Source organism: Chrysochloris asiatica, unplaced genomic scaffold, assembly GCF_000296735.1.
Source record: "Chrysochloris asiatica unplaced genomic scaffold, ChrAsi1.0 scaffold00035, whole genome shotgun sequence".
NCBI classification, from domain to species: Eukaryota; Metazoa; Chordata; class Mammalia; order Afrosoricida; family Chrysochloridae; genus Chrysochloris; species Chrysochloris asiatica.
This window is the reverse complement of record NW_006408553.1, coordinates 6,075,059-6,086,914: the sequence shown is the minus strand read 5'-3', so window position 1 is coordinate 6,086,914 and position 11,856 is coordinate 6,075,059. Positions and strand designations below refer to the sequence as shown.

General features: G+C 40.9%; 1 protein-coding gene across 1 annotated transcript in view; it reads left to right on the top strand.

The window, feature by feature from the left end:
* The first annotated feature begins 224 nt into the window (after positions 1-224).
* The window catches only part of CHRNB3 (cholinergic receptor, nicotinic, beta 3 (neuronal)), a 41,060-nt gene continuing 29,428 nt past the window's right edge, over positions 225-11,856 (top strand). The window contains exons 1-3 of the mRNA XM_006859984.1: positions 225-309; positions 5,080-5,231; positions 6,519-6,563. Coding sequence (XP_006860046.1) covers positions 225-309; positions 5,080-5,231; positions 6,519-6,563 — 282 coding nt within the window. The remainder of the gene's footprint in view (positions 310-5,079; positions 5,232-6,518; positions 6,564-11,856) is intronic.

Sequence of the window (11,856 nt, the reverse complement as noted above, 5' to 3'; positions counted from 1 at the left end):
GAGGAAGCAAATAGGAGATCAATGATCCAGGAGTCCTGGTGTGGTACTGTGGGTTAATACACAAGTTTGCAATGTCGGTTTGAACAGAGAAGTTGGCAGAAACCCTAAACACGGTGGCTTTGAGTCGGGACCGACTCACTTCACAACAACTATAATCCAAGAGAGAGATGATGGGGTTAGTGATTGGGGAGTTTCAGTGGAGGCTATCAGCATCAGGGTGGAAAATGAAGGAAGTTAAAAGCAGATGTGATAAAGGAGAAAAGATTAGGCAAGGAGGAATCAAGGATGACCTCAAGAATTTCAGCCTGAGTAAATGAACAGCTCTTCCCTAAGAAGCTTCCTGGAATTTCAAGTCCCTCCCTATCCCTGCATTTCCTGTAAGGAGCACTTGCAGATTGATGTCCTGGCAGCTACCCCCACTGACCTGCTCTTCAGTGACGTTCTGATTACTAACAGTAGTTGATGTATCCAAGTTTGGGAGAGTTGTTAAGTTTTAAAATAAATAAACACAGATGTAAGGCTATCCCTCTATCACTCATTTTCATTTTTAAAATGCTGTTTTGAGTGGAAGAGAAAGGATATGGGGGTGGGGGGGCCGGGGGAGAGCAGCCAGAGCACTCAGCCCATCTTCCACACACTGCTATCTACCAGGAGGAGCTGTTCCAAATTCTCCTCTAATTGTTATACTTATAGTAAAATACTTTATGAACACGTCTTGCATGTAGAATGAACATATGTTATTTTGAAACAATCTTTGGATTCTGACTGGGTAATAAACATGGGGGCTTATGTCATGCATATGATCATTGTCCTTCATGTGTGTGTTTCAGTGGGCAAAAAAGATTTCACTCGGTAATGCATATGGTGCAGAGAGTTGCTATAGACTGCTACTTGTAGTTAAGTGCTTTCGAGTCGATTCTGACCCATAGCAACCCTGTATAGGGTTTCCAAGGAGCAGCTGGTGAGCTTGAACCACCGACTTTGCAGTTCAAACGACTTTGCAGTCTGATGCATTAGCCCACAGCGCCATGCCAAGACTCCATAGACTGTTAACAAGGTGCTAATTGTACAAGGAGAGGGCGCTATTTTTTCCCCCTGGTTTTGAACTTGATAGTATTTGATAATATGGTCTTGAAAAGAAACCACTAATCTCTAGACTGCATTCCTAAGCCATTTCCTCAGTTTGAGGATTTAAGTGTGAAATTAGAGTGTTTCTTGGTATCTCATACTTTTGGTGATTGCAAAACGCAAGAACCTGGGTGTGTACCAAGAAAGGATTTCATAAGGGAAGACTTCACCAGAAGAAGGCAAGAGAACATGAGGTAGGTATTCATTGAACGTATGCTGAATGAACGGGAGGGAAAAGGAGACAAGCCTGGTGTCATTGAGTTAATTCCAACTCCTAGCAACCCCGTGTGCCAGAGTAGAACTACACTCCAAAGGGTTTTCAGCCACTGATATTTTGGAAGTAGATCACCAGGCCTTTTTTCCAAGGTGTTTCTGGGTGGTTTTGAACCAACAGCCCCTTGGTTAGTAGTTGAGTATGCTTAACATTTGTAACACTCAAGAACTCCTTGAATGAAAAAAGTTAGCATATTCCATCCATGCATTTTATATATATATATGAATGGAATATGCTTTTTTGAGTGGAAGAGAAAGGATATTGGGGTGGGGGGAGCATATATATACCCTGGTGGCACTGTGAGTTAATGTGCTGGACTGCAAGTTCAGTTTCAACAGCATAGTTGGTGGTTCAAACTCACCAATCACTCCTCAGAAACCCTATACAGGATTGCTATGAGTCGAAACCAACTCAATGGCCAACAATATATATATAGTAAGTATTCTTATAAATAAGGAGCTCTGGTAGTGTAGTGGTTACAAATCGAGCTGCTAACCTCAGGGTCAGCAGTTCGAAACTACCAGCTGTTCCACAGGAGAAAGATGAGGTTTTATGCTCCCGTACAGATGTATAGCCTCAGAAACCCTGCGCAGGGTCGGAACCGACTCCACGGCACATAAAAACAACAACAACATTCGTATAAATAGAGAGCTATGTGCCAGCCTCTATTCTAGGTGTCAGGTGTTGTTATGTGTCATTGAGTCAGTTCTGCCTCGCTTGGCACCATCCTCACAATTGTTGTTACGTTTGAACCCATTGTTGCAGCCACTGTGTCAAGCCATCTCATTGAAGGTCTTCCTCTTTTTTGCTGACCCTTCATTTTTCCAAACGTGATGTCCTTCTCCAGGGACTGGTCCCTCCTGATAACATGTCTAACGTACCTGAGACGATGCCTCACCATCCTTGCTTTTAAGGATCATTCTGGCTGCACTTCCAAGACAGACTTATTCATTGTTCTGGAAGTCCATATTATAATCAATATTCTCCACCAACACCATAATTCAAATGCATCAATTCTTCTTTGGTCTTCCTTGTATATATATGAGGTGATTGAAAATACCACGGCTTGGGTCAGGTGCACCTTAGCTCTCAAAATAACATCTTTGCTCCCATTTAACACTTTAAAGAGATCTTTTGCAGCAGATTTGCCCATATGAAATATGTTGTTTGATTTCTTGATTTCTTGAGCATTGATTGTGGATCCAAGTAAAACGAAATCCTTGACAACTTCAATCTTGTCTCTATTTGTTATAATGTTGTTCGTTGGTCCAGTTGTGAGGATTTTTGCTTACTTTATATTGATGTGTAATCCATACTGAAGGCTATACTGTTAGACCTTCATCAGTAAATGCTCCAAGTCCTCTTTGCTTTCAGTAAGCAAGGTTGTATCAACTGTATATCAAAGGTTGTTGATGAGCCTTCCCCCAACCTTTATGCTATGTTCTTCTTCATATAGCTCAGTTACTCCGATTATTTGCTCAGTACACAGGTGCTTGGTAAGCGTTATTAAATAGAACTGATACCATCCTTGCCATCATGGAGCTTAAGTGGAAGAAAGACAATAACATATAGAAGACATGAAGGAGACACGTTGGATGCAATGACAGACACCAGCACATGGGCAGAGATTGTATCTGGAAGGAGGAAGTGTTTAAGATGAGACCTGAGGGAGAGGGGGCAGAGTGCAGCTATAGATGATCCTTACGGAATTAAGATTTTGACACTATGATTGGAAAATCCCTCTAGAGAACAAAACTCTAGATAAAGCCTAGATTCTGTTTTTGGTGGTGGTGTTTATGTGCCTTGGAGTCGGTTCTGACTCATAGCAACCCTGTACAGGGTTTCCGAGGCTGTAAATCTTTACGGGAGCAGAAAGCCTCATCTTTCTCCTGTGGAACAGCTGATAGTTTTGAACTGCTGACCCTGAGGCTAGCAACCCAATTCGTAACCACTACACTACTAGAGTCCCTAAGATTCTATTTTTAGATGTCTGCATTTGGGGAGAGTCCTGGTGTGACGCTGCAAGAAAATGCACTGGACCACAAGGTCGGAGGTTCAAACTCACCAGCGGCTCCTCAGAAACCCTATAGGGTTGCTATGAGCCAGAACCAACTCAACGACACTTAATAACAATTTGGTAGGAAGGTGGGGGTAGGCTTAGAGAATGGGGTAAAGAGAACTCTGTATATTCAAAGTTGCTTTACTGAATTAGGCTGTGCAGTGGGTTGAATGGTGCCTCTCCCACCACCACCACCACCACCCCTCAAAATATATCTATGGCTAACCCCCTGAGATTGTGTCCTTATTTGGAAAAGTGTCTTTGCAAATATAATTAAGGATCTCAAAATGAAATTATCCTGGATTATCATCTGCTGTTGTTAAATGCCATTGAGTCAGTGCCGACTCATAGTGACCCTGTATAGGGTTTCCAAGGAGCTTGAACTTCCAACCTTGAGGGTCAAACTGACTTTGCAGTCCAGCACATTAACCCACAGCGTCACACCAGGACTCCCCCCTGGATTATCAGTTGTTAGGTGCCATCAAGTCGGTACCTACTCATAGCGACCTTATGCACAACAGAATGAAACACTGCCTGATCCTGGGCCAACCTCACTGCTGTTGCCACACTTGAGACCATTGATGCTGTCACTTTGCCAATCCATCTCACTTGGGGGTCTTCCTCTTTTTCTCTGACCCTATCCACCTTACAAAACATGATATCTTTCTCCAGCGACTGGTCCCTCCTGACAATATGTCTGAAGTATGAGAGATGAAGTTGACCATCCTGGCCTCCAAGGAGCACTCTGGCTGCACTTCTTCTAACACAGATCTGTTGGTTCTTTTGGCAGCCCATGGCACTTTCAATATTCTCCTCCAACATCATAACTCAAAAGCATCAATTCTTCTATGGTCTTCCTTATTCACTGTCCAGCTTTCGCATGCATATGAGGTTATTGAAAATCAGATCAGGCCCTAAATCCAATGGCCAAAAGCAAAACCACAAGTACTGCCATTGAGTCAACTCTGACCCTACATAGGATTTCCCAGACTGTAAACTTTTATAGGAGTACACAGACAGCCTCATCTTCTTCCTGAGGAGTGACTAGTGGGTTTGAACCACTGACCAGGTAGTTAGCAGTCCAGTGTTTATCCTACAGCACCACCAGGCAAGTGTCCTTATAAGAGATAAAAAAGGAGACATAGAGAAAAAGTGATGTCATTTGAAGATGGAGGCAGAAATGGGGTTTATGCAGCACAAGTCAAACACTGCTTGTTGTTGTTGTTGTTATGTGCCATTGAGTCAGTTCCGACCCATAGCGACCCTGTATAGGGTTTCCAAGGAGCGGCTGGTGAGCTTGAACTGCCGACCTTGCAGTTCAAATGGCTTAGGACCACCAAAAGTTGGTCAACACAACAACAGATTCTCCTCTAGAGACTCTGGATGGAACATGGTGCCTCCAACACTGATTTTAGACTTCTGGTCTCTAGAACTTTGTCCTTTGAAGCTTCTACTTCATTGGTAATTTGTTATGGCAGTGACAGGAAACTTCTGCAGGCCATCAAAAATAAGTAAATAAAGGCCTCTGCAGTGCTCAACTCCCCTACTCAGACCATAGGATGCTAAGCCAACCATTATGTTTCTCCCATTAATTCTGGTTCCCTTATGATTCTTACAGAAGCTTCAGTATTCAGTTCTATAGCTGAAAATGAAGATGCCCTCCTCAGACATTTATTCCAAGATTATCAGAAATGGGTTCGTCCAGTCTTACATTCAAATGACACCATTAAAGTATACTTTGGATTGAAAATTTCCCAGCTGGTAGATGTGGTGAGTAATTCTTGATGCTGTGTTACAAAGAGCCTGCATTCCTTAACCTGTTTGTTGGTGTAAGATTTGCTTATTTTTCCTCTGGGTCTGCTTTTTTAATTTTAAAAATAATTTACCATGAGAGAAAATCTGTCTCAAAAAGCCAGTGAAAGAGTGAAGAGTGTCAGAGTGTCAGTTTCCATTATGACACTGTTAGTGTGGTTGTTGTGATAGGATTTGACATTGGGGATTTGCTGAGCATCAGGGTGGGAGTAGGAGAGAGAGGAGAACTGAGAGCTGTAGTTTTAGATGGGTTCAGTGTAAACTAGGCTCCTTCAATCAGCGGCAGATGGGAAGGGGCAGGCAGGGGTCTCCTGAGAGCAGAAATGACAGAGTCCCGAATGCCATTGCATCTCCCAGATCCTAGAGCTGCAATCTTTGGGTATCTCATCACCTTCCTGAATGCCCTCAGCACCTCATATCTTTCCCCCTGACCTCCCCTAGGCCTTATCAACCGTGGTTGGGCTCACACTTCTGCCATGATTGTGTGCCTGAGATAGTGAAATTTCCTTTCCAAATGTAGCAAAATCCTCTTGCTGTAGCCCCCAAAATCTCAGACTACAACCCAGTTGCCATTGAGTCAACTCCAAATCATGGTGAACCCATGTGTGTCAATGGAAGACTGTGTTCCATTGGGTTTTCAATGGCTGATTTATTGGTAGTGGATCACCAGGCCTTATTAACCTTTTGGTTAGCTTCCATTGACACCACCCAGAATAATCCTTCTATACTGTTCAAACCCCCACCCCCACGCTCAGACACACATACCTGAGCACTCCCCCACTGAGCCCCAGTTGCCTTAGTGCTCCAGGATTCCTACTAGAAAAAAAAAAAAAATTGAAAGATAAATTTCCACATTGCTTCATCTTAATACACTTCTGGTTTAGTTATCTTTTAATTCTACTTTGCACCCTTGAAGTGACTTCTGAATTGTACAATTTGATACAAATATTGGCATAATGATCTGCTACTTGCTATAACTATTATTTTTCATTTTAAAGAAAATAAGCATAATATTTTAGAATCACATGCCATTTAACTATTACACTTTGAACAAAGGTAAATAATAAGAGAGCTATCTGACAAAAAAAATGTTCATTTTGTTTAAATTTACATTTTTTTAAAGAATTTTTTAAAGAATTATTCTAGTGAATATATACATAACAAAACCTACATCTTTTCAACAATTTCTAAATGTACAATTCAATGATATAATTTACAAAACCTTTCTCACTGTCATTTTCTTAGGATGAAAAGAACCAACTGATGACAACTAATGTGTGGCTCAAACAGGTAAATTTCAATCAAAGGATTTTATCTGCTATCCTGTACTTTTACTTAGTTATTTTTTTCTGTTTAGAAAATATATCATTTGGAAAACAAGAAATTATTTTAAATAGTATATTGTGCTACTCAAAAAGTTAAAATGGCAAAGTAGTTAACCCATTGGGTGTTCAGAAGAAAAGATGTAGGGAGACTACAGTTTGGGGAACCCTATTTTGTTTTTGGAATCCTGGTGTGACACTGCGGATGAACACGCAAAGTCAGTTTGAACCACAAAGTCAAGCTCACCAGCCACTCCTCGAAAATCCTGTACAGGATCCTTATGGTCACAATTGTTGTTGTTAAGTGCCATTGAGTCAGTACAGACTCATATCAACCCTATATAGGGTTTCTAAGGAGTGGCTGGTGGGTTTGAACTGATGACCTTGTGGTTAACAGTCCAGTGCTTATCCTCCATCACCATACCAGGACTCCACACAACCCTATGGGACAGTTCTATTCTGTCCTATAGGGTCGCTCTGAGTCAAAATTTACTCAATCACACCCAACAACATACTTGGGAATTAGAGAAATACTTGGGAATTCTTGGGAAGGGTCAGGTATTTTTTTTTCCTTTGGTGAATGTTGGGAAGCAGATCCTGGAAGCTCCTAAATCTACTGTTCTGTGTTATTGCTCTTGAGAATAAAATTGTGCCTGGCGTGCTTTGGGTGGGTTAGAGTGGAGTGGGAGAGTACTCTAACAGGGGTCTCCAGGGTCCTTGGAAGAGGCAGGGAAAGGCTCCAGGATACAACTTTCCCCATTTGGGGTACAGCAAGTAGATGAGAAAATTATCCCTAGGAAATATTAAATTCTCCCTAGTCTCCACTGTCCCCCGTGGGCTACCTGTATTACTTCTCAATGCTCCCTAGAAAGAATTGAGCTCGAAAGAAAGGAGTAACAAAAGACTTTCCACAATCAATTTCAGAGCAAAGCAAAACCCCAAACCAAGTAATAAATAAATGCTTCTCTGGCATAACTGGAAATCCATTTGAAGTGGTTTGCAGCCTATGAACTAGATGACTGCTTTTAGCTTGGCTGTCATCTGTTTACTAAAATCAACAAGATGAGTTTGCTCACAGATCTTTGTTTTCTAGTATTTTCAGCAAATAGCTACCTTTCACAGCTTAATTTGGCATGCTATGCGAAAGAAGAAAATACTGACACTTCCCTGACAGTAGATGAGAAGTTTTGGGTTGATCTCTTGTATATGCAAGTTTGTTATTAGCAATTATTTATTTATTAATGAATGTCTAGATAGTGCCTAATTGACCCAAGGATTTGGAATATTCCTGGTGGGGATATCTTAAATATTTTATTAACATATGTACATAAAACTTTTTCATCTTTTATATTGAAATAAATTGTCTATTCGGGCTTTATAGGCCTTGTTCAATTCTTTTTGCTAATTTTTTTAAAGCTTTTATTGTGAATTGAGTGATAGTTTACCTTGTAGAGCTCTCAACCAATCATATTTTGCTCTCAACCAATCATATTTTGTTTCATTGTAATGATTGCAATCCCCTATCCTCTCCATGCACCATTGGTTAATAGTATTTACCTCTATTCCTGCCCCCTTCCTTTTTTGATGTACACAAAAGCACACAGGAATATATACTTGTTTAAACAACCATAGGGCACATTTTGCAAGCCCGCCAGCACACAACCTTTCTCTTTCCATGAGCCTAGGGTCCTCAGCTGCTCTATCTCTCCATGTCTTCATCTCTTCCTCCATCTCTGGTGTCGCTGCTTCTCTGGATGGGGTCCCACATTCCTCTCATGCTCTTCTCTTGATGGTCCTAGAGTCCTCTGTTCCTGGAATGTAAGATTGACTACTCCCAAATTTATGTTAAAAAAAATTCTACCTTTACAGTTGTGACACTCACACAATTACTACTGAGTTGAAAGAGTCTTAGCCCCATCTCCTTTCACCAGACCCAGCTAGACAAGATGAAAACTATTCAGTAGGTGTTCTACCTTCCCCCACAAACTCTGAAACTAAACTCCCTCTTGAAAACTTGTAAGCCAGCCTCTTCGTGCCTTTATAGCCCCACCCCCCATTTTAGGTGTGGCACTGTGGGTTAATGCGCCAGACTGCAAAGCTGTTTGAACTACAAGGTCGGCAGTTCAAATTCATCAGCTGTTCCTTGGAAACCCTATACAGGGTCGCTATGGGTCATAATCGACTCAATGGCACTTAACAACAACAACATATCTAAGTTACCCATCCCTATCAACTCTATGTACAGAAGGGATAGGTTTGGTCTTTGAGTAAAGACTCCTTCCCTCTCAGTTGGTATTTTGAGCTATAGGTATAGGTATATAAGTCAAGTTCATCAACTTGTAGCAATTTACACTTGATTTCTTTATCAAATTTCTTTATCTTCCTCTAGTTGAGCTCTGGTCATCAAACCATGGACGCTAAGTCAAATGGGTACTATCTGCAAGTTTGGGTGTTCTTGTGTGTCTTCCCTCACTTCATATCAGCTGGATACTTCACTCTCAGCTCTAGCCTTCCATGGCTAGGTTAATGTCTATAGGCTCAGAAATTCCCAAGTCTCCCCAAACTTTGGACCAACTAGCCTTTCTTCTTTCTCTCATCACGACGTTGACAGGAGCCTATGGAATGTGGTTGAAGTCAGCCCATATCCTCATTAATGTCTTTCCTACACTTCCAATTCATCAGTAGACCAACATGGTCACCAGTGAGTTTACAAGCCTGCTCATGAGTTCCCTTTGAGTTTCAATATTGGAGGGGGGTTTGTCCTGAAGGGATTTGATTGCTTGCCTTGGTGGATCCCCAGCAAACAGCTTGCCAGTTCTTGTAATAGCCAACAGACTACTGTGTTTGATTTTGTTTTTTCCTGCTGGTCTTTCTCTCAAGAAGTATCTTCTGTTCCTCTAGCTGCTCTGGGCTGATCTCTATGTCCTTTCAAGTGGGAATGTCCTACCTCAGAAAGTTCTGGATGGGCATCAGGTTTCCACCTAAGGTCCTGTATACTACAAGGGCTCCACAAGAAGCCTATTTAACTGGGCAAGATCTAAAAGAACCCCTTTTAGGTATTCCAATGAGTTATAGGCTGAAGACGGCCTTACAAGCTTTCTGTAATCATGTTTCCCAATATTCTTTTCTATCCCACTCAAGTGTCTATTTTACAATAGTAGGCAAGGGAAACCAATATCCATAAGACAGCCAAGCATCTTAACATTATTTCCCCTCTTTTGCCCATTCAGACTATGCCTTAATCCCTGTATCAGATAGTCCTATTTTTCCAAGGATGAGAATATATCATTATTTACCTCTGTCCCATTTAGCCCATACAAACCTACCTAAGTTTTCCCATGTCTACCTGGTTCTTCCATCCTCCTCTCCCTTCTTGTGTATTGCCTTCCCCTTCCTTCTTGTGTATTGCCCTTCGCAATACCTGAATTATGATGTGTCTATCCTCTAACCTGTGCTCTACCATCCCCTCCCTGCCACCCCTGGTAACCAACAAAGAATCCCCCCCCCCAGTATGGTTATCTTTTCTTACGCTTTTACAATAATTTTCTTATGCAATATTTGTCCTTTTGTGACTGACTAATTTTACTCAGCTAATGTCCCCAAGGTTCATCAGTGTTATGCAGTGGCTTTCAGCTTTCTTGTTATTCTTCAAGGTAGCATTCCATTGAGTGTATATACCAAAGTTTGTTTATCTATTCTTCCATTGATGGGCACTTAGGCTGTCTCCATCTTTTTGCTATTGTGAATAGTGCAGCAATAAACATTGGTGTGCATTTATCTACTCATGTTCAGGCTCCTATTTCTTGTGGACATATACCAAGTAAAGGAATTGTTGAATCATAAGGTATTTCCAACTTTCTGAGGAAGCACCATACCATTTTCCAGAGTGGTTGAAGAATTTTGCATTCCCACCAGTAATGTAGGAGGGTCCCTGTCTCTTCATAGCCTCATCAGCGTTTATGGTCCTCTGCTTTCTTGAACTTCACTGTTATTGCCGGTGTGAGATGACATCTCATTGTTACTTTGATTTGCATCTAGCACTGTGGGTTAATGAGCCAGACTGCAAAGCCATTTGAACTGCAATGTTAGTGTTTCAAGCTCACCAACTGCTCCTCAGAAACCCTAAACAGGGTCACTATAGGTCAGAAATGACTCGATGGCACTTAACAACAACAACAACAACAATGCCTAATGATTGTGAACATTTCTTCATATGTTTGTTGGCTACCCAAATGTTTTCCTTGAAGTGTCTGATCATGTCCTGTGCCCATTTTTTAATCGGATTATTTGTCTTTTTCCTGTAGAGGTGTTGTATGTTTTCTATAGATTTTAGAAAATAGTCCCTTGTCTGATATGTCATTGCAAAAGATTGTTTCCCATACTGTGAGCTCCCTTTTTATTCTTTTGATGCAATCTTTGATGCACATAAGTTTCTAATTTTTAGAATGTCACAATCATCTATTTTGCCTTGTTTTGTTTGTGCAATTTTTGCAATATTTGGTAGTCTGTGTGTGCCCTGTATTAGAGCCCTTAAATTTATCCCTATTTTTTCATTGATGACCTTTATAATTCTGGGATTCACATTTAGGTCTTTAATCCATGCTGAGTTGTTTTTTGTATATGGCGTAATTAAAGGCCTTATTTCAATCTTTTGCATATCGATTTCCAGTTCTGCCAGTACCATCTGTTGAAGAGATTATCTCCTCCCCATTCAATGTACTTTGGCCCATTGTCAAAGGTCAGTTGGCTGTATGTGGACAGATTAATTTCTGCATTCTCAATTCTGTTCCATTGATCCATGAATCTTTCATTGTACAAGTACCAGTCTGTTTTGAACACTGTAGCCGTGTAGTAAAATGTGAAATCAGGGAGTGAGAGGCCTCCAACCTTGTTCTTCTTCTTAAGCAGTGCTTTACTTATCTGGGGACTCCTTCCTTTCCATATAAAGTTTGTAATCATTTTTTTCCATCTCTTTAAATAATGTCATTGGAATCTGGTTTGAGATTGTGTTAGATTGCTTTTTCACAATGTTAAATCTTCCTATCCAGGAACATGGTATATGCTTCCATTTGTGTGTGTGTGTTTTTTGTTTTTCTCTAAGTTTTTATTGTGGATTGTGTGTAAGTTTACAGGGCAGATCATTAGTTTTACATTCAACAAATCATACAACTTATTTCATCACAATGCATACATTCCCCTCCATGTACCCTCAGTTAAAAGTATTTCTCTTTATTCACTTTAGCTTTAAAAAAAAAAAAAAA